Source organism: Coregonus lavaretus (genome assembly GCF_964263955.1).
Source record: "Coregonus lavaretus genome assembly, chromosome: 22".
Classification (NCBI taxonomy): domain Eukaryota; kingdom Metazoa; phylum Chordata; class Actinopteri; order Salmoniformes; family Salmonidae; genus Coregonus; species Coregonus lavaretus.
In genome coordinates, this window is record NC_140009.1 from 23,650,760 (window position 1) to 23,672,188 (window position 21,429).

General features: G+C 40.2%; 1 protein-coding gene across 1 annotated transcript; it reads left to right on the forward strand.

Moving 5' to 3' along the window:
* The first annotated feature begins 14,125 nt into the window (after positions 1-14,125).
* mad2l2 (mitotic arrest deficient 2 like 2) lies at positions 14,126-19,960 on the forward strand. Its single transcript, XM_084186834.1, has 9 exons — positions 14,126-14,174; positions 14,383-14,432; positions 14,544-14,662; positions 14,756-14,827; positions 14,968-15,068; positions 17,996-18,090; positions 18,439-18,512; positions 18,664-18,756; positions 18,895-19,960. The coding sequence occupies exons 2-9, from the start codon at positions 14,393-14,395 to the stop codon at positions 18,934-18,936; spliced, it is 636 nt and encodes a 211-aa protein (XP_084042960.1). The 5' UTR covers positions 14,126-14,174; positions 14,383-14,392; the 3' UTR covers positions 18,937-19,960.
* The last annotated feature ends 1,469 nt before the right edge of the window (positions 19,961-21,429 follow it).

Here is a 21,429-nt window from a genome sequence, read left to right on the forward strand (position 1 = left end):
TGGAGTGTAGACATAATTAATGACAATTGAAACAAGTGTAAAACCTTTTTCCATTCCCTTCTTTAATTAGTTAAGGGCAGGGAATGTGTATAATGTCTAATATTTAAAAGATCTCTAAAATAAATTGAACTTTGAAGGCAGCAGTGGTTATGTGTTTATTTATTGCACATGTTGAAAGCCAGTGCTATGTTCTGCGTAGAAACGTGTTTGGCCTCAATAACACAGGAAACCCCTAAAAGATGGTTTCATAAATGCCTCCATGGTCAGTTAATGCGCATGCATGGTGCACGGCCATTTGACTGAGTTGTAAAACAGCTTGGGAATTTACAGGTTAACTAGAAAAGCACGGGGGTACTGTTACATATCAAGTGTCCAGTAAGGGTTGGGAGAGTGTGTAAAGAGATGCGTCTCAAAGATACATACATAGTATAAAATAATAGCAAGAGTTGCAGTTAGGTGTCCAATGCATCAAGGACAGAGTCGGACTACTCAACACAAGATGCAAGTTTCCATTTAAGGCCACACATTCATTGGAACTATGAAAAGTACTTACAGAGTACAGAAGAAGCAAGCCTGGGTAGTTTGACAGCATATTTAACAGACAATGTTTGTGGAATAACACAGGAAATCAACATATTTTCAACAGCTTTTTTACTACTATTAGTATTCCCTATGTCCTTTCATAAAAATATTGAAGCCACATGGCCTTGATATACAGTTGAGTAGGCTTACAAAACAAGCCCTATAGTACAATCTTTTTTTTAAACTACGGAAATAGATAGTGCCTTCACAAAGTATTCACACCCGTTGACTTTTTCCACATTTTATTGTGTTACAACCTGAATAAAAAATGCCTAACACACAATACCCCATAATGTAATTTCTATTTATATATATATATATATATATATATATATATATATATATATTTATTTATTTAAATTAAAAATGAAAAGCTGAAATGTCTTGAGTCAATAAGTATTCAACCCCTTTATTAAGGCAAGGCTAAATAAGTTCAGGAGTAACAATTTGCTTAACAAGTCACATAATAAGTTGCCTGGACTCTGTGTGCAATAAGTGTTTTAACATGATTTTTGAATGACTACCTCATCTCTGTACCCCACACATGCAATTATCTGTGAGGTCCCTCAATCGAGCAATGAATTTCAAACACAGATTCAACCACAAAGACCAGGGAGGTTTTCCAATGCCTCGCAAAGAAGGGCACCTATTGGTAGATGGGTAAAAATAAAATAAAAAGCAGACATTGAATATCCCTTTAAGCAGGGTGAAGTTATTAATTAAACTTTGGATGGTGTATCAATACACCCAGTCACTACGAAGATACAGGCGTCCTTCCTAACTCAGTTGCCGGAGAGGAAGGAAACTACTCATGGATTTCACCATGAGGCCAATGGTGACCTTCAAACAGTTACAACGTTTAACGGCTGTGGCAGGAGAAAACTGAGGATGGATTAAGAACATTGTAGTTACTCCAAAATACTAACCTAAATGAGTGGCTAGTTACAGCTTTGACTTAAATTGGCTAGAAAATATATGGCAAGACTTGAAAATGGCTGTCTAGCAATGATCAACAACCAACTTGAGGGAGCTTGAAGAATTGTTTAAAGAATAATGTGCACATATTGTACAATTTAGGTGTACAAAGTGCTTAGAGACTTACCCAGAAAGGTGATTCTAACGTATTGACTCAGGGGTGTGAATACTTACACTACCGTTCAAAAGTTTGGGGTTGCTTAGAAATGTCCTTGTTTTCCATGAAAACATACATGAAATGAGTTTGAATAGGAAATATAGCAAAATGAATAGGAAATGTAGTCATTGACAAGGTTAGAAATAATGATTTTTAATTGAAATAATAATTGTGTCCTTCAAACTTTGCTTTCGTCAAAGAATCCTCCATTTGCAGCAATTACAGCCTTGCAGACCTTTGGCATTCTAGCTGTCAATTTTTTTGAGGTAATCTGAAGAGATTTCACCCCATGCTTCCTGAAGCACCTCCCACATGTTGGATTGGCTTGATGGGCACTTCTTACGTACCATACGGTTAAGCTGCTCCCACAACAGCTCAATAGGGTTGAGATCCGGTGACTGTGCTGGCCACTCCATTATAGACAGAATACCGACTGACTTCTTCTTCCATAAATAGTTATTGCATAGTTTGGAGCTGTGCTTTGGGTCATTGTCCTGTTGTAGGAGGAAATTGGCTCCATCAAGCGCCATCCATAGGTTATGACATGGCGTTGCGAAATGGAGTGATAGCCTTCCTTCTTCAAGATCCCTTTTACCCTGTACAAATCTCCCAATTTACCACCACCAAAGCACCCCCAGACCATCACATTGCCTCCACCATGCTTGACAGATGGCATCAAGCACTCCTCCATCATCTTTTCATTTGGTCTGCGTCTCACAAATGTTCTTCTTTGTGATCCGAACACCTCAAACTTCGATTCGTCTGTCCATAACACTTTTTTCCAATCTTCCTCTGTCCAGTGTGTTCTTTTGCCGTTCTTAATCTTTTCTTTTTATTGGCCAGTCTGAGATATGGCTTTTTCTTTGCAACTCTGCCTAGAAGGTCAGCATCCCGGAGTCGCCTCTTCACTGTTGAAGTTGAGACTGGCGTTTTGCGGGTACTATTTAATGAAGCTGCCAATTGAGGACCTGTGAGGCGTCTGTTTTTCAAACTAGACACTCTAATGTATTTGTCCTCTTGCTCAGTTGTGCACCGGGGCCTCCCACTCCTCTTTCTATTCTGGTTAGAGCCAGTTTGCACTGTTCTGTGAAGGGAGTAGTACACAGCGTTGCACGAGATCTTCAGTTTCTTGGCAATTTCTCGCATGGAATAACCTTCATTTCTCAAAACAAGAATAGACTGACGAGTTTCAGAAGAAAGTTATTTGTTTCTGGCCATTTTGAGCCTGTAATCGAACCCACAATTGCTGATGCTCCAGATACTCAACTAGTCTCAAGAAGGCCAGTTTTATTGCTTCTTTAATCAGCTAAACAGTTTTCAGCTGTGCTAACATAATTGCAAAAGGGTTTTCTAATGATCAATTAGCCTTTAAGAATTATAAACTTGGATTAGCAAACACAACGTGCCATTGGAACACAGGACTGATGGTTGCTGATAATGGGCCTCTGTACGCCTATGTAGATATTCCATAAAAAATCAGCCGTTTCCAGCTACAATAGCCATTTACAACATTAACAATGTCTACACTGTATTTCTGATCAATTTGATGTTATTTTAATGGACCAAAAAATTGCTTTTCTTTCGAAAACAAGGACATTTCTAAGTGACCCCAAACTTTTGAACGGTAGTGTATGTAAATGAAATCTTTCTGTATTTCATTTTCCAAAAATTTGCAAAACCTTCTCAACATGTTTTCTCTTTGTCATTATGTGGTATTGTGTGTAGATGGGTGAGAAAAAAATAACATGTAAACCATTTTAAATTCAGGCTGTAACACAATAAAATGTGGAATAAGTCAAGGGGTATGAATACTTACTGAAGGCAATGTAACTTCACTTACTGACATGAACATATTGAATACCATGAACTGTAAGTCAAACATTTTGTTCATATTTTTTAACTTAATTGCTCTGAAATTTCACATATAAGACAAAGCTGTTGGGAAGCTGTAAAATCACTTTACAACAAGCAAACTGCAATCCCAACATTTCTAAAAAGGAAACAAAATTTTGACTAATATTGAAAGTGTGGCTCCAATAATCTTTGATCCTCTCATACAACCACTATTTTGTCATTTAAAAACCAATTATAATTGGTACATAACATAATTCCGTCCATTGAGGGTCCTTCTTCTCTGAACAAGGGTCCTTCGGTCAGTGGCTGGTCAGCATTTGTGGGCGTAATATCCAATGAGGTATCCTATGATGTAAACAGCCACCAGTGCAGCCAAAGCTCCGGCCACCTTGATAACTATGCCCAGGGTGCCAGTGCAGACCCTGTTGTAGAGCCTTTGGGAAGCATAACATGTCATGTAATAATATGGCCAGTGATTACTGTTGGGGTCAGTTCCATACACTATCAGTAAACTCAAGAGGTCAGAATTTGGAGAAGTTAATCAAATAGGATTTAATGGAGGAAAAACAATCTGCACTGAATTTAATTTCAACGTGGTACACCTTAATTGAAAGTAAAGTAAGTGTTTCTCAGAGCTTACCCCGTTACACCTGTTCCAGCCACATTCAGATTGATGTTGTCTTCATTCCAGCGGTTGTATTGAACACCAGCAGTGTTGGGGTCCATTTCAGAAGTCATTCTTCCCTGAACTTTATCTACTGCAAATACTCCTTTAACAACCTGTGAAGAGAAAGATAGTGATGGAGTTGCGCAATATGGACATAGAATAGGTAACAGTGTCATAAGACATTTTGACATGTCTTTCAATTGTCTTACCACAATCAATTTAGACCCATTCAGCCCCCCCCCCCCATTCAGGCCAACTTAAATTTCAATAAATTATCGGATTATTTGTATTTTATTATATGTAATTGTATCATTCAATAAGTATTTCTATGACACATTAAAACTCAAAACAGTTGGCTAGAGCTGTGGGACATTGATCAGCTTGCTCAAACTATGAACAAATTATCCGCTGGAAATGATTCCTATTGTTAGTCACCCAAATGAACCTGAAAATAACTGGAAGTCTACTCACCACTGTGCTCTCTCGAGGACTTGTCTTGAAAAAGTGTGCCTCGTGCTCTATAATTATGAAGCCTTGAACAAAGTTCATGACTTCATCAAGGTCAGCATTCATTGATAAGGTTTATGCGATAGTAGTTATATGGCTCTTTCCAATTATGAAAATCCCAATTCAAATTATTTTATCCTTCTCGATACCTGCATACGGATTACTCACATCTCAAAGGGAAAGGGAAAGAATTCAACAGGCTAGCATTAACCCGGACTCAGGGGTAGACGCAACATAGTAAACGTAAATCCAGGACACTCCAATTGGTATGATACACTACATGACCAAAAAGATGTGGACACCTGCTCGTCGAAGATCTCATTCCAAAATAATGGGCATTAATATGGAGTTGGTCCCCCCTTTGCTGCTGTAACAGCCTCCACTCTTCTGGGAAGGCTTTCCACTAGATGTTGGAACATTGCTGGAGGGTCTTGCTTCCATTCAGCCACGAGCATTAGTGAGGTCGGGCACTGATGTTGGGCGATTAGGCCTGGCTCGCAGTCGGCGTTCCAATTCATCCCAAAGGTGTTCTATAGGTTTGAGGTTAGGGCTCTGTGTAGGCCAGTCAAGTTCTTCCACACCGATCTTGAAAAACCATTTCTGTATGGACCTTGCTTTGTGCACGGGGGCATTGTCATGCTGAAACAGGATAGGTCCTTCCCCAAACTGTTGCCATAAATTTGGAAGCACAGAATCATCTAGAATGTCATTGTATGCTGTAGTGTTAAGATTTCCCTTCACTGGAACTAAGGGGCCTAGCACAAACCATGGAAAACAGCCCCAGACCATTATTCCTTCTCCACCAAAGTTGGCATTGGGTCAGCAAGCGGTCTCCTGGCATCCGCCAAACACAGATTTGTACGTCCGACTGCCAGATGATGAAGCGTGATTCATCACTCCAGAGAACCACTGAAGCGTGATTCCACTGCTCCAGAGTCCAAAGGCGGAGAGCTTTTCACCCTCCAGCCGACGCTTGGCATTGCGCATGATGATTTTAGGCTTGTGTGTGGCTGCTCGGCCATGGAAACCCATTTCATGAAACTCCCGACGAACAGTTATTGTGCTGACATTGCTTCCAGAAGCAGTTTGGAACTCGGTATTGAGTGTTGCAACCGAGGACAGACAATTTTTATGCGCTACGCACTTCAGCACTCGGCGGTCCCGTTCTGTGAGCTTGTGTGGCCTACCACTTCCCGGCTGAGCTGTTGTTGCTCCTAGATGTTTCCATTTCACAATAACAGCATTTACAGTGGCCCGGGCAGCTCTAGCAGGGCAGAAATTTTACGAACGGACTTGTTGGAAAGATGGCATCCTATAAAATTGCCACGTTGAAAGTCACTGAGCTGTTCAGTAAGGCCATTCTACTGCCAATGTCTGTCTATGGAGATTGCATGGCGGTGTGCTCGATTTTATACACCTGTCAGCAAGGGGTGTGGCTAAAATAGCCAATTCCACTAATTTGAAGGGGTGTCGATATACTTTTGTATATATAGTATATGTTACATTTCGTATGGTATGTATTAATTTGTGGATGTCCGTCATCCAATTCGTATGATATGTTATGAATTGCAATTTGCAATTAATACAAATTATGTTACGAATTTCCAAAACGTATGATGTGTTACGAATTCAATTTGTTATTGTTAATGTTAGCTATGTGGCAAGGTGGCTAACGCTAATGTTAGCTAGGTCACTAACGTTAGCCGGGTTAAGGTTAGGGTTAGGAGTTAGGTTAAAGGGTTAAGGTTAGGGTTAGGGTAAGGGTTAGCGAACATCCTAAGTAGTTGCAAAGTAGCTGAAAGGGAGTAAGTAGTTGCTAATTAGTTAAAATGATGAAGTTGTCCGTTATAAGATTTGAACACACAACCTTTGGGTTGCTAGACGTTCACGTTATACACCCACCCACTCACCGGTTTTGCCTTAAGTAACCTTCTGTCTTATCTAACCATACCAAACGTAACATATCATACTAATTTGAGTGTCACAGATTTACATTTTCTATGTCACGTCTAGTCTATGAGACCAGGCTGGGCAATTACATATTTACTCGTAGCCCTGGGGTGAAAATTAGAAGAAATAAACTGTGTAAAATGTTTCAATTCACTTTAAAGTGTAATTTTTACAAAACAATTACAAACAAATATGTTTACAATACATTTCCCTGTCTTATTTACCTATTTTGGTTATCTTAAAATACAGTGTGCAATTGCACTGCATGGGCAAATGTCACATGTTACTACACACATAATACAAATAAAGTCAGTCAAAGGCTATGCATCAGACATCATTGCAAGCAGACAATAATTGCACAAAAGATCACTAAATCACATCCATTCATCAACACCATGCCATGCAATATGTTTACTGAAGCATGCAACTTGGATGGATTAACTTTTTAGCATTAGGCATAATTATGTTTAGCTTTTTCAACTTTTGTTGTAGACTTTTAGTGTAGGCCAATTGTTCCAATTCTACTTTTATGTAGCCGGCTACAGCTGAAGAGAGGATGGATTGAAACTCTTTGACAGATTCCTTTTTGTATGCCTCTAAATCGAGGTCATCGACGGATTGATTTCTTGAACTGCAACGCATGTGTGCGCCACTGGTGTGCACCAATAGTCCCAATCACTGAGGTATAATAAGAGCAGTCCCAATAGTCCGGCACAGTGGATGCCTCATAATACACATCAAACCTAGCGGTCAAACACAATGGTTTGATTCGTTTTTTCACCATTCATTTTTCACATAGTGAATGTTACAAACACTTCAAACTAAGTATGTAGGCTTAGCTTGGCGTAACGTTTTGATAACTGTTTTAATTCTCTCTCAGGCAAAGTGAGTTTTATCAATATATTCGCCTCAATTTACTCACATAAAAAAAAGAAATGCTAATTAGCAACGGAGAAAACCTCAGTAAGACTACAAATTCCGGCAGGAAGCTTCTGCACGTCATCTCTAGCCGACACTGTCAGCTACCATTCACCAGCACGATCAGAGACCTTTGCCCAATCCATGATGAATCCATGTGCTACATTGAAATTAATTTAATAAAGAGTTGAACCTCTTCCGTCCCCTTTCTCTGTCTTACAGTGAGGGAAAAAAGTATTTGATCCCCTGCTGATTTTGTACGTTTGCCCTCTGACAAAGACATGATCTGTCTATAATTTTAATGGTAGGTTTATTTGAACAGTGAGAGACAGAATAACAACAAAAAAATCAAGAAAACGCATGTCAGAAATGTTATAAATTAATTTGCATTTTAATGAGGGAAATAAGTATTTGACCCCTCTGCAAAACATGACTTAGTACTTGGTGGCAAAACCCTTGTTGGCAATCACAGAGGTCAGACGTTTCTTGTAGTTTGCCACCAGGTTTTCACACATCTCAGGAGGGATTTTGTCCCACTCCTCTTTGCAGATCTTCTCCAAGTAATTAAGGTTTCGAGCCTGACATTTGGCAACTCGAACCTTCAGCTCCCTCCACAGATTTTCTATGAGATTAAGGTCTGGAGACTGGCTAGGCCACTCCAGGACCTTAATGTGCTCCTTCTTGAGCCACTCCTTTGTTGCCTTGGCCGTGTGTTTTGGGTCATTGTCATGCTGGAATATCCATCCACGACCCATTTTCAATGCCCTGGCTGAGGGAAGGAGGTTCTCACCCAAGATTTGACGGTACATGGCGCCGTCCATTGTCCCTTTGATCCGGTGAAGTTGTCCTGTCCCCTTAGCAGAAAAACACCTCCAAAGCATAATGTTTCCACCTCCATGTTTGACAGTGGGGATGGTGTTCTTGGGGTCATAGGCAGCATTCCTCCTCCTCCAAACATGGCGAGTTGAGTTGATGCCAAAGAGCTCGATTTTGGTCTCATCTGACCACAACACTTTCACCCAGTTCTCCTCTGAATCATTCAGATGTTCATTGGCAAACTTCAGACGGGCCTGTATATGTGCTTTCTTGAGCAGGGGGACCTTGCGGGCGCTGCAGGATTTCAGTCCTTCACGGCGTAGTGTGTTACCAATTGTTTTCTTGGTGACTATGGTCCCAGCTGTCTTGAGATCATTGACAATATCCTCCCATGTAGTTCTGGGCTGATTCCTCACCGTTCTCATGATCATTGCAACTCCACGAGGTGAGATCTTGCATGGAGCCCCAGGCCGAGGGAGATTGACAGGTCTTTTGTGTTTCTTCCATTTGCGAATAATCGCACCATCTGTTGTCACCTTCTCACCAAGCTGCTTGGCGATGGTCTTGTAGCCCATTCCAGCCTTGTGTAGGTCTACAATCTTGTACCTGACATCCTTCGAGAGCTCTTTGGTCTTGGCCAAGGTGGAGAGTTTGGAATCTGATTGATTGATTGCTTCTGTGGACAGGTGTCTTTTATACAGGTAACAAGCTGAGATTAGCTCGTTACCAGTATAAAAGACAGCTGGGAGCCAGAAATCTTTCTGATTGAGAGGGGGTCAAATACTTATTTTCCTCATTAAAATGCAAATCAATTTTTAACATTTTTGACATGCGTTTTTCTGGATTTTGTTGTTGTTATTCTGTCTCTCACTGTTCAAATTAACCTACCATTAAAATTATAGACTGATCATTTCTTTGTCAGTGGGCAAACGTACAAAATCAGCAATAGATGAAATACTTTTTTCCCTCACTGTAGCTAGCCACTGACTACACTTTAGCTAGCTAGTTTGCGGAGCAGTAGATCAAACAGTATTTTTGTTTTACTTAGCCAAGATAATTGTTTGTACAGTATGTCGACTTTGGTGTCTATTTCAGACCTTATGCATTTTTCAAGGATGAGCATAAGAGCATTAAAAGGGGAGAAGACCACTATAAGTCTGGCCATGTGGAGAAGTGCAGCTATAGTGAGGGGCAATTTACCGGTTTGGTCAGGGCCAGCATGAGGGATAAAGTTTATCCTGTGTCGGTAAGTGTAGCTATTAAGTTAAGTTTGAGCGTCTTAGCAGTACAATGTGTTCTATACTGCTGTCAACAGGAAAGAGCCACTTAATCAATTATATAATCATTAACCAGATTACCCCGGATACCAGACTTAGATGAGTGATAACTCAGTTCTAGAATGTTGTCATTGATGATAATGAATCTAAAAATCTATTGACATTCAGAATTGACTTTGTTTAGACATCCAGCCTGTATTGTAGTTTTATGACCAGAGACAACAGTATTTATTTATTCGGAGTAGTACATGCATTCACACAGTCTTGATTTGTAGGATCCTTCCCACTATATGATGTATATGTCAAGTGATAAAATCCCAAGTTATCAATTAAAAGTTTATGGAAAAACTGCACAATTACAGTTTATTAAATATTCTACAGCTGTAATGTCATCAATCAAATCAAACTTTATTTATATAGCACATTTCTTACAACTAATTAATTTCAAGGTGTTCAAAGGTATGCATTGAAAGGCATGTGGCACTTAACATCCATCCTCTTGGCAGGTCTCTATAGGTGACCAGAGGATTCTCTCTACCACATGTGAATGCCCCCATGGAGCTCAAAAGTGTAGCCATGTGGCTGCATTGGCTATTTTTGTGTGCTAATGATGAATATAAACCCTGGATGGCTGATGCTATATATTGGCCATTGAGAGGCTTTGAAGCAACTGGTCGGCCATATTGGCATTCCCCAGTAGGAGCAGTCCTCCATAGGAATGAATGGAATTATACAGTATTTCAATTAAATGTTTCAAGGACAAAATTACATATATTTAAGTATATATGTTTTTGTGGTGGGGACAGTAACAATAATCTCAAAAAAGTATACTTTAATGAAAATGTTTTTTTATATATATACACTGAACAAAAATATAAACGCAACATGCAACATTTTCAAAGATCTTACTGAGTTACAGTTCATATAAGGAAATCAGTCGATTTATATAAATTAATTAGGCCCTAATCTATGGATTTCACATGACTGGGAATACAGATATGCATCTGTTGGTCACAGATACCTTAAAAAAAAGGTAGGGGTGTGGATCAGAAAGCCAGTCAGTATCTGTGGTGACCACCATTTACCTCATCCAGCGCGACACATCTCCTTCACATAGAGTTGATCAGGCTGTTGATTGTGGCCTGTGGAATGTTGTCCCACTCCTCTTCAATGGCTGTGTGAAGTTTCTGGATATTGGCGAGAACTGGAACACACTGTCGTACACGTCGATCCAGAGCATCCCAAACATAATCAATGGGTGACATGTCTGGTAAGTATGCAGGCCATGGAAGAACTGGGACATTTTCAGCTTCCAGGAATTGTGTACAGATCTTTGCGACATTGGGACGTGCATTATCATGCTGAAACATGAGATGGTGGCGGATGAATGGCACGACAATGGGCCTCAGGATCTCGTCACGGGATCTATGTACATTAAAATGTCCATCGATAAAATGCAATTGTGTTCGTTGTCCGTAGCTTATGCCTGCCCATACCATAACCCCACCGCCACCATGGGGCACTCTGTTCACAACGTTGACATCAGAAAACCGCTCACCCATACAACGCCAAATACATGGTCTGCGGTTGTGATGCCGGTTGGACATACTGCCAAATTCTCTAAAATGATGTTGGAGGTGGCTTATAGTAGAGAAATGTACAATAAATTATCTGGCAACAGCTCTGGTGAACATTCTTTATTCTAAAATGGATTACATTGTTTTTTCCGTCATCAATCTACACACAATACCCCATAATGACAAAGCAAAAACTGGTTTAAAAATTTTTTTCAGTGGAGGCTGCTGAGGGGAGAATGGCTCATAATAATGGCCAGAACAGAAAATTCCAGAAAATGATGTAATGGCTTTAGAAGCTTCTGATAGGCTAATTGACATCATTTGAGTCAATTGGAGGTGTACCTGTGGATGTATGTCAAGGCCTACCTTCAAACTCAGTGCCTCATTGCTTGACATCATGGGAAAATCAAAAGAAATCAGCCAAAACCTCAGAAAAAGAATTGTAGACCTCCACAAGTCTGGTTCATCCTTGGGAGCAATTTCCAAATGCCTGAAGGTACCACGTTCATCTGTACAAACAATAGTACGCAAGTATAAACACCATGGACCACGCAGCCATCATACCGCTCAGGAAGGAGACGCGTTCTGTCTCCTAGAAATGAACGTACTTTGGTGCGAAAAGTGCAAATCAATCCCAGAACAACAGCCTTGTGGACCTTGTGAAGATGCTGAAGGAAACAGGTACAAAAGTATCTATATCCACAGTAAAACGAGTCCTATATCAACATAACCTGAAAGGCAGCTCAGCAAGGAAGAAGACACTGCTCCAAAACCGCCATGAAAAAGTCAGACTACGGTTTGCAAAAGCACATGGGGACAAAGATCGTACTTTTTGGAGAAATGTCCTCTGGTCTGATTAAACAAAAATAGAACTGTTTGGCCATAATGACCATCGTTATGTTTGGAGGAAAAAGGGGTAGGCTTGCAAGCCGAAGAACACCATCCCAACCATGAAGCTCGGGGTGGCAGCATCGAGCTGTGGGGGTGCTTTGCTGCAGGAGAGACCCGTGCACTTCACATAATAGATGGCATCATGAGGAAGGAAAATTATGTGAATATATTGATGCAACATCTCAAGACATCAGTCAGGAAGTTAAAGCTTGGTCGCAAATGGGTCTTCCAAATGGACAATGACCCCAAGCATACTTCCAAAGTTGTGGCAAAATGGCTTAAGGACAACAAAGTCAAGGTATTGGAGTGGCCATCACAAAGCCCTGACATCATTCCTATAGAAAATGTGTGGGCAGAACTGAAAAAGCGTGTGCGAGCAAGGAGGCCTACAAACCTGACTCAGTTACACCAGCTCTGTCAGGAGGAATGGGCCAAAATTCACCCATTTATTGTGGGAAGCTTGTGGAAGGTTACCCGAAACATTTGACCCAAGTTAAACAATTTAAAGGCAATGCTACCAAATACTAATTGAGTGTATGTAAACTTCTGACCCACTGGGAATGTGATGAAAGAAATACAAGCTGAAATAAATCATTCTCTCTACTATTATTCTGACATTTCACATTCTTAAAATAAAGTGGTGATCCTAACTGACCTAAGACAGGGAATTTTTACTAGGATTAAATGTCAGGAATTGTGAAAAACTGAGTTTAAATGTATTTGGCTAAGGTGTATGTAAACTTTCGACTTCAACTGTATATATATATACACTACCGTTGAAAAGTTTGGGGCCACTTAGAAATGTCCTTGTTTTCAAAAGAAAAGCAATTTTTTTGTCCATTAAAATAACATCAAATTGATCAGAAATACAGTGTAGACATTGTTAATGTTGTAAATGGCTATTGTAGCTGGAAACGGCTGATTTTTTATGGAATATCTACATAGGCGTACAGAGGCCCATTATCAGCAACCATCAGTCCTGTGTTCCAATGGCACGTTGTGTTTGCTAATCCAAGTTTATCATTCTAAAAGGCTAATTGATTATTAGAAAACCCTTTTGCAATTATGTTAGCACAGCTGAAAACAGTTTTGCTGATTAAAGAAGCAATAAACTGGCCTTCTTGAGACTAGTTGAATATCTGGAGCATCAGCAATTGTGGGTTCGATTACAGCCTCAAAATGTCCAGAAACAAAGAACTTTCTTCTGAAACTCGTCAGTCTATTCTTGTTCTGAGACATGAAGGCTATTCCATGCGAGAAATTGCCAAGAAACTGAAGATCTCGTACAACGCTGTGTACTACTCCCTTCACAGAACAGCGCAAACTGGCTCTAACCAGAATAGAAAGAGGAGTGGGAGGCCCCGGTTGGATTAGCAAACACAACGTGCCATTGGAACATAGGACTGATGGTTGCTGATAATGGGCCTCTGTACGCCTATGTAGATATTCCATAAAAAATCAGCCATTTCCAGCTACAATAGCCATTTACAATATTAACAATGTCTACACTGTATTTCTGATCAATTTGATGTTATTTTAATGGACAAAAAAGTTGCTTTTCTTTTGAAAACAAGGACATTTCTAAGTGACCCCATACTTTTGAACAGTAGTATATATATATATATATATATATATATATATATATATATATATATATATATATATATATATATATATATATATATATGTGTGTGTTTGTTTAGCTTACATACTATAATTTTAAGGTATGCATTAAGGGATCTGTAATAGAATAAATCTGGCTATACGAATGTAGACATTAATAAAGGCATTCTATAGCTTCCAAAATATTTTTTTAGAACGGTGGGGGAGTGCCAAGATGGAGGAATGGAGGATTCAACCACAAATAACGTATTTGATTCAACACAGCGCACACTTCCAGTCATCTAGTGTGTATATGTAAATTATTGGCGTGCGCCATGTAAACGTCATAACCAAGCGACGACAAGAAGCAGTGGATGTAAACAAATATACAGACGTTGCAGGTATTATTAGACTCTTTGCTGTATATTATGATTAAATTCCGAACAGATATACAAACGACAGTCTTACGTTTTTCAGAGGTTGAATTGCTCCATGTCCGCGATTTTTCCTAGCTAACGTTAGTTGTCTTATCAACTCCCTTTTTGACGTTTGAAACGTTCGTTAGGTGGCCTCATATCTTTCGACATTATTTGTGTTCTCATCCCTCAGCGACCAGAAAATGACAACCCTAACAAGACAAGACCTCAATTTTGGACAAGGTAGCTAGCTATATAAATTATTTTACATCGACCTGTAAAATATGCATTTCAATTGAGCAGTTTAATTTTCATATAGACTCAAGCTTCGTTACTGCCTGTCTTCTTTTGCAGTGGTGGCTGACATCTTGTGCGAGTTTTTGGAAGTGGCTATTCATCTCATCCTCTATGTACGAGAGGTGTACCCATCTGGGATATTCCAGAAGAGAAATAAATACAATGTACCTGTACAGGTAAGGTTATCATATCACCAGTGTAATAACCATTCAGCTTCTATTAACGGTTATCTGCAGAATCTCCATCTTTCATGTTGCGTTACCTTCTAGATGTCATGCCATCCAGAGCTGAACCAATACATCCATGATACTCTTCACTGTGTAAAACCCCTCATTGAGAAGGTGAGAGAATACATTAGCCTACATATAATTGACATAGTCTTGCAAACCCAATGGCTGACCATGCTAAATATGTTATTGCATGAGGGCACACCTTTTTTGAGTACATATTACTAGTATGAAGTTCTACATTGCTCCCTCAGAATGATGCAGAAAAAGTGGTGGTGGTCATCATGGACAAAGAGCATCATCCAGTTGAGAGATTTGTCTTTGAGATTTCACAGCCTCCTATTTTATCCATCAGGTCAGTATATATCTTCACTGACATTTTCAACTTCTCTGACCCAGTCTGTAATAGGGTTTTCACGATACCAGTATCGCGATACCCAAATGTATCATGGCAAGGAAACAAAACATGAAGCGGACTGAATTACCTGAGGAAAACAGTCCTAATGTTGGAAAGCTTTATGTTGTCACCCACAATCACATTTATTTTCCAACCTATAGCACACAATATTTTACGTACAGTAGGTTTTTTAAAGTACCAAAGCGTTTAGTCTGCTTTGTGTTTTCCTTTTTGCCATGGAAAATCAGGTATCGTAGTATTGCAATACTGGCATCATGACAACCCTAGTGTGTAATACCTGCAATCTTCAAGCAGACCACCATAGTCCCTGTGCCCAAGAACGCCAAGGTAACCTGTCTAAATCACTATTGCACAGTAGCACTGTAGCCATGAAATACTTTGAAAGGCTGGTCATGGCTCACATCAACACCATCACCCTAAACCCACTCCAATTCGCATACCGCCCTAACAGATCCACAAATGACGCAATCTCTATTGCACTCCACATTGCCCTTTCCCACCTGGACAAAAGGAACACCTACGTGAGAATGCTGTTCATTGACTACAACTCATCACGTTCATCCCCATAGTTCCCCTTTAAGCTCATCACTAAGCTCAGGACCCCTGGGACAGAACATCTCCCTCTGCACCTGGACGGGCAGCCCCTGACGCGTAGCCCCCAGGTGGTGAGGGTAGACAACAACACAAAAACCATGCTGACCATGAACACGGGGGCCCCTCAGGGGTGCGTGCTTAGTCCTCTCCTGTACTCCCTGTTCACCCACGACTGCGTGGCCTCGCACGACTCCAACACCATCATTCAGTTTGCAGACGATACGTCGGTGGTAGGCCTGATCACCGACGATAATGAGACAGCCTACAGGGAGGAGGTCAGATACCTGGCAGTGTGGTGTCAGTACAACAACCTCTCCCTCAACGTCAGCAAGACAAAGGAGCTGATCATTGACTACAGGAAATGGAGGACCGAGCACGCCCCCATTCACATCGACAGGGCTGTAGTGGAGAGCTTCAAGTTCCTTGGTGTCCACATCACTAAGGACCTATCATGATCCAAACACACCAACACAGTTGTGAAGAGGGCATGACAACACCTCTTCCCCCTCAGAAGGCTGAAAATATTTGGCATGGGCCCATCCTCAAAATGTTATACAGCTGCACCACTGAGAGCATCTTCACTGGCTGCATCACTGCTTGGTATGGCAACTGCTTGGCATCCGACCGTAATACGCTACAGAGGGTAGTGCGTACGGCCCAGTACATCACCATCCAGGACCTCTATACCAGGCAGTGTCAGATGCCTGGTACCGGAGCGCCAAGTCTGGCACCAAAAGGCTCCTGAATAGCTTCTAACCCCAAGCCATAAGACTGTTGAACAGTTAATCAAATGGTTACCTGGACTATTTGCATTGACCCCCCCTTTTTTTGTTGCACTGACTCTATTACACTGGCTCTATGCACACTCACTGGAATCTACCCACACACTCACACATACTACACTGACACTCCAACACACACATACGCACTACATACGCTCACACACACAAAACACACACACACACGCATATTGACGCCACACACACACTCACACATAGACACACTTTCACACTCTTCACATACGCTGCTGCTACTCTGTTTATTATCTATCCTGATTGCCTAGTCACTTTTACCCCTACCTACATGTACACTACCGTTCAATAATTTGGGGTCACTTAGAAATGTCCTTGTTTTCGAAAGAAAAGCAATTTTTTTTGTCCATTAAAATAACATCAAATTGATCAGAAATACAGTGTAGACATTGTTAATGTTGTAAATGGCTATTGTAGCTGGAAACGGCTGATTTGTTATGGAATATCTACATAGGCGTACAGAGGCCCATTATCAGCAACCATCAGTCCTGTGTTCCAATGGCACGTTGTGTTTGCTAATCCAAGTTTATCATTTTAAAAGGCTAATTGATCATTAGAAAACCCTTTTGCAATTATGTTAGCACAGCTGAAAACTGTTGTGCTGATTTAAAGAAGCAATAAAACTGGCCTTCTTGAGACTAGTTGAGTATCTGGAGCATCAGCAATTGTGGGTTCGATTACAGGCTCAAAATGGCCAGAAACAAATAACTATCTTCTGAAACTCGTCAGTCTATTCTTGTTCTGAGAAATGAAGGCTATTCCATGCGAGAAATTGCCAAGAAACTGAAGATCTCGTACAACGCTGTGTACTACTCCCTTCACAGAACAGCGCAAACTGGTTCTAACTAGAATAGAAAGAGGAGTGGGAGACCCCGAGTGGCGCAGTGGTCTAAGGCACTGCATCGCAGTGCTAGCTGTGCCACTAGAGATCCTGGTTCGAATCCAGGCTCTGTCGTAGCCGGCCGCGACCGGGAGACCCACGGGTCGCGCAATTGGCCCAGCGTCGTCCAGGGTAGGGGATGGAATGGCTGGCAGGGATGTAGCTCAGTTGGTAGAGCATGGCATTTGCAATGCCATGGTTGTGGGTATGAAAAAATTAATAATGTATGCACTCACTAACTGTAAGTCGCTCTGGATAAGAGCGTCTGCTAAATGACTAAAATGTAAAATGTAGTGTACGTATTACCTCGTACCCCAAACACATTGACTTGGTACCGTTACTCCTTGTATATAGCCTTGTTATTTTATTGTGTTACTATTTCCTTGTAGTTTTTTTTTCTCAAATTGTCTTACTTTTTATGTGCTCGTAATTAAGCATTTCGAGGCTGTTGTATTCGGCACATGTGACAAATACAATTTTATTTATTTCATATGGTTTGTTGTTGGAATAGCCTTTTCGATACCTTGAGCTTTTCCAGAGCTTTACCCAGAGTTACTCTCTGTTTTCATGTTCTACAGCTCTGATACATTGCTGTCACACGTGGAACAGTTACTGAGGGCGGTTATCCTGAAGATCAGTGTATGTGATGCAGTTCTGGAAAACAACCCACCAGGTAAGATAGAAAAGCTATATTGGAGAATGGAGAGACACTCAGTAAGAAACATCTCTGTGTGAAAATCGATAGCTGGAGGTCTGCTGCTATATAAGTCTTGCGTTCCCACTAATTCTCTTGTGGAGTCCATGACAAGGAATAACTAGGTTTTTTATGTTTTATTATGTTTTATTTTACCTTTGTTTTGACAGAGAAGTCATATTGAGACCTAGGTCTCTTGTCCAAATGTGCCCTGTATAATACAATATAAAAATACACATTATACATACAGTATACCATTTCTGTTAACTTGTTGTCCAGCAGCGGTCATAGTATACTTATACGTCTATTTACTCTCCACTTTCCCAGGATGTACGTTTACAGTGCTGGTCCACACCAGGGAGGCTGCCACGCGCAACATGGAGAAGGTGCAGGTCATCAAGGTCAGTGTTGTCACAAACATGACATTTCAATACTGTATGTGTGTTGATTGTAATACACTGACTTGTTTGTGTACCTACATTCAATCATATCTGTTGTATTCTAGTGTGTGGGCCTATACTCCACATGTGATGTTGTCATGTTCCTCTCCAGGATTTTCCGTGGATAGTTGCAGATGAGCAGGAAGTACACATGCAGGAGCCCAGACTCATACCCCTGAAGACCATGACATCAGACATTGTGAAAGTAAGCAATGGCATGGTTCTTTGTGAAGATTACAACACTTGTATGAAAGCCCATAGTAATAAACAGTAATATTGTTTAAATGTGAATGATTTCATGTTGTGTATAATATGTATGTAACAACATATTTTCTTTGTTTAGATGCAACTGTACGTGGAGGAGAGGGCACAAAAGGCTTCATAGACCAAGCTTGACAAAAGAAGATGGCAATCCTCTGCACTGCAGCTGCCACAATAATCAACTAGTTGAGGTGTGGATTTGGAAAAGTGGGGATCTCTGGATCTTCATTCTAATGCTTGAACTGTGAAAACTTTGAGAAAAATACTTTTTTTTTTGCCTTGGGAAGAGGGGATAGGCAGAGTCAGTTATCGGTTCAGCACTGTATCATTGCTCATCACAATGAAAATCATTACGTTTGTACATAGTTATCACAGCAAAGCCTAAGGGGAATTATCGGTGGTATAGTGGGTGCTTTTGTTCCCATTCTATTTGTTTCCAGTTGGTGTATAAAGCAATGTATAAATGTACCATAGGCTGCGTTTACACAGGCAGCCCAATTCTGATATCTTTTCCCCTAATTGGTCTTTTGACCAATCACATCAGATCTATTCACAGATATTCTTTCAGAGCTGATCTGGTTAGTCAAAAGACCGAAAAAAAGATCAGAATTCGGCTGCCTGTCTTAACGCAGCCCTATTGTGTTGTATGAAGCTATGTTTACACTATGATGTTAATTATTGTGTTCACTAAAACAATTTTTTTGGGGCAATCTCAGGTGGATATGGTCTACCTGGTTGAAGTTCTAGACCAGGGCTCTCTAACCCTGTTCCTGGAGAGCTTCCTTCCTGTAGGTTTTCTCTTCTACCCCAGTTGTACAACCTGATTCAGCTTATCAACCAGCTAATTATTAGAATCAGGTGAGCTAGATTAGGGTTGGATCGAAAACCTACAGGACGGCAGCTCTCCATGAACAGGGTTGGAGAGCCCTGATTCTAGACAGTCCATAACAGGAATGACCAAACAGGTTGCACGGTTTGATATTGCAAGTGTTGAGCACTGACGCTCCATAAGGAAGTACTCAACCCAAACTGCAAAAATGCTTTGTAAATAAAAGTGGATTTAGTTGTTTTTGATTTGTTTGGTATTTGATTTTTGTTTTCTCATAATACATTATACTTTGGAAAATAAAGTGTTTAGTAGACTGTCATACTTTTTGTCAAGTTATGTTCCGTTCCACCTTACCATAAAAGTTCCTTAAATCTCGGATACTGATTAGAATTGCTTGACACAAGGAGGGGTTGTAAATCTATTGAATACAATGTAAATAACATTTTACCTTACAGAAGTGCACTTGCTGTGTTTATTATTTGATGGAGACTGCAAGTAGGGGTATCTACAATACCATTGAGTTTTGTAGATCAAACACACCTTTTTATCCTGGCCTTCTGCAAATCATTTTATTGCTCTTTGATTTTACTGTTTTATATTAGCTTTTTATCCTGTTCATTTAAAATGAATGTTATTTCCTATATTAATGTGTCTATATTTTGTCTACTTTATGGAGTGTGTTGCGATATTAAATGCACTGTAGATACAATTATTTACATTAGGGACTGCAAAAAGACTGCTAATGATTAGTAAATGGTTTATAAGGACCTATATTAAACATCTTATAAATTATCTTACGTTACGAATCATTAATACGTCATTTAAAAGTTTTTATGTGTAAATAACTAGCTTACTAACATTTGGTGAGAACTGTGAATGCCTAATAAATTGTTTATTAACTTTATTATAAAGTGTTACCCATGTTTGTCTGTGTTGACCTTCACCAAGGAGGAGGACAACTGATAATCTGTCACTAGAGAGAAGACAAGAAAGTTGTAGCGTTGGAGGGAGTGAAGGGAATGTACATATGGACTATATGACATGCAATAAGCCCTGTATTACATTTTACATTTTAGTAATTTAGCAGACGCTCTTATCCAGAGCGACTTACAGTTAGTGAGTTCATACATTTATTTTTTCATACTGGCCCCCTGTAGGAGTTAATTGTCTGAGGTAATACTGCCTTCACTCACGTGGATGTGTGGACTTCTCCATGTCTGTGATGGATGGGAGTAAAGACTCTCCAGAGGTACTCAGGTACCTGATACTACTGCCTAATACCAAATTCATACTTTAGTGTTAAATGATGGACAGAGGTAATACCATGAATATGGGTCATGTTATGAAGCTTACTGTACCTCTGCTGACTGTAAGATGTGGGTAACTGTAATCTGACTAGGTCTAGGACAGAGGAAAAGCCAGCACTGTGGAGGAAAACAGAAAACACATCTCATATATAATCCAACATAATAAAGATCATGATAAATAGTTGTTCATTCTATGATAGCCTTTTTGAAAATGTACACTAAGTTTTGTCATTTGTTTCAATGTTACAGATGAAGTGCTTGTCTAGCGTGATTAGTCATTTTATAGTGTAAACCAGGGCTCTCCAACCCTGTACCTGGAGAACTACCGTCCTGTAGGTGTTCGCTCCAACCCTAATCTAGCGCATCTGATTCAAATAATTATCTGGTTGATAAGATTAATCAGGTTAGTTACAACTAGGTTTGGAGCGAAAACCTACAGGAGGATAGCTGTCCAGGAACAGGATTGGAGAGCCCTGGTGTA

Coding starts and splice junctions, on each gene's coding strand:
- mad2l2 (XM_084186834.1), top strand. CDS start 14,393: ATGACAACCCTAACAAGACAAGACCTCAATTTTGGACAAG. Junction 14,663..14,755: donor AATACAATGTACCTGTACAG/GTAAGGTTATCA, acceptor GTTACCTTCTAG/ATGTCATGCCATCCAGAGCT. Junction 18,091..18,438: donor TCTGGAAAACAACCCACCAG/GTAAGATAGAAA, acceptor CCACTTTCCCAG/GATGTACGTTTACAGTGCTG.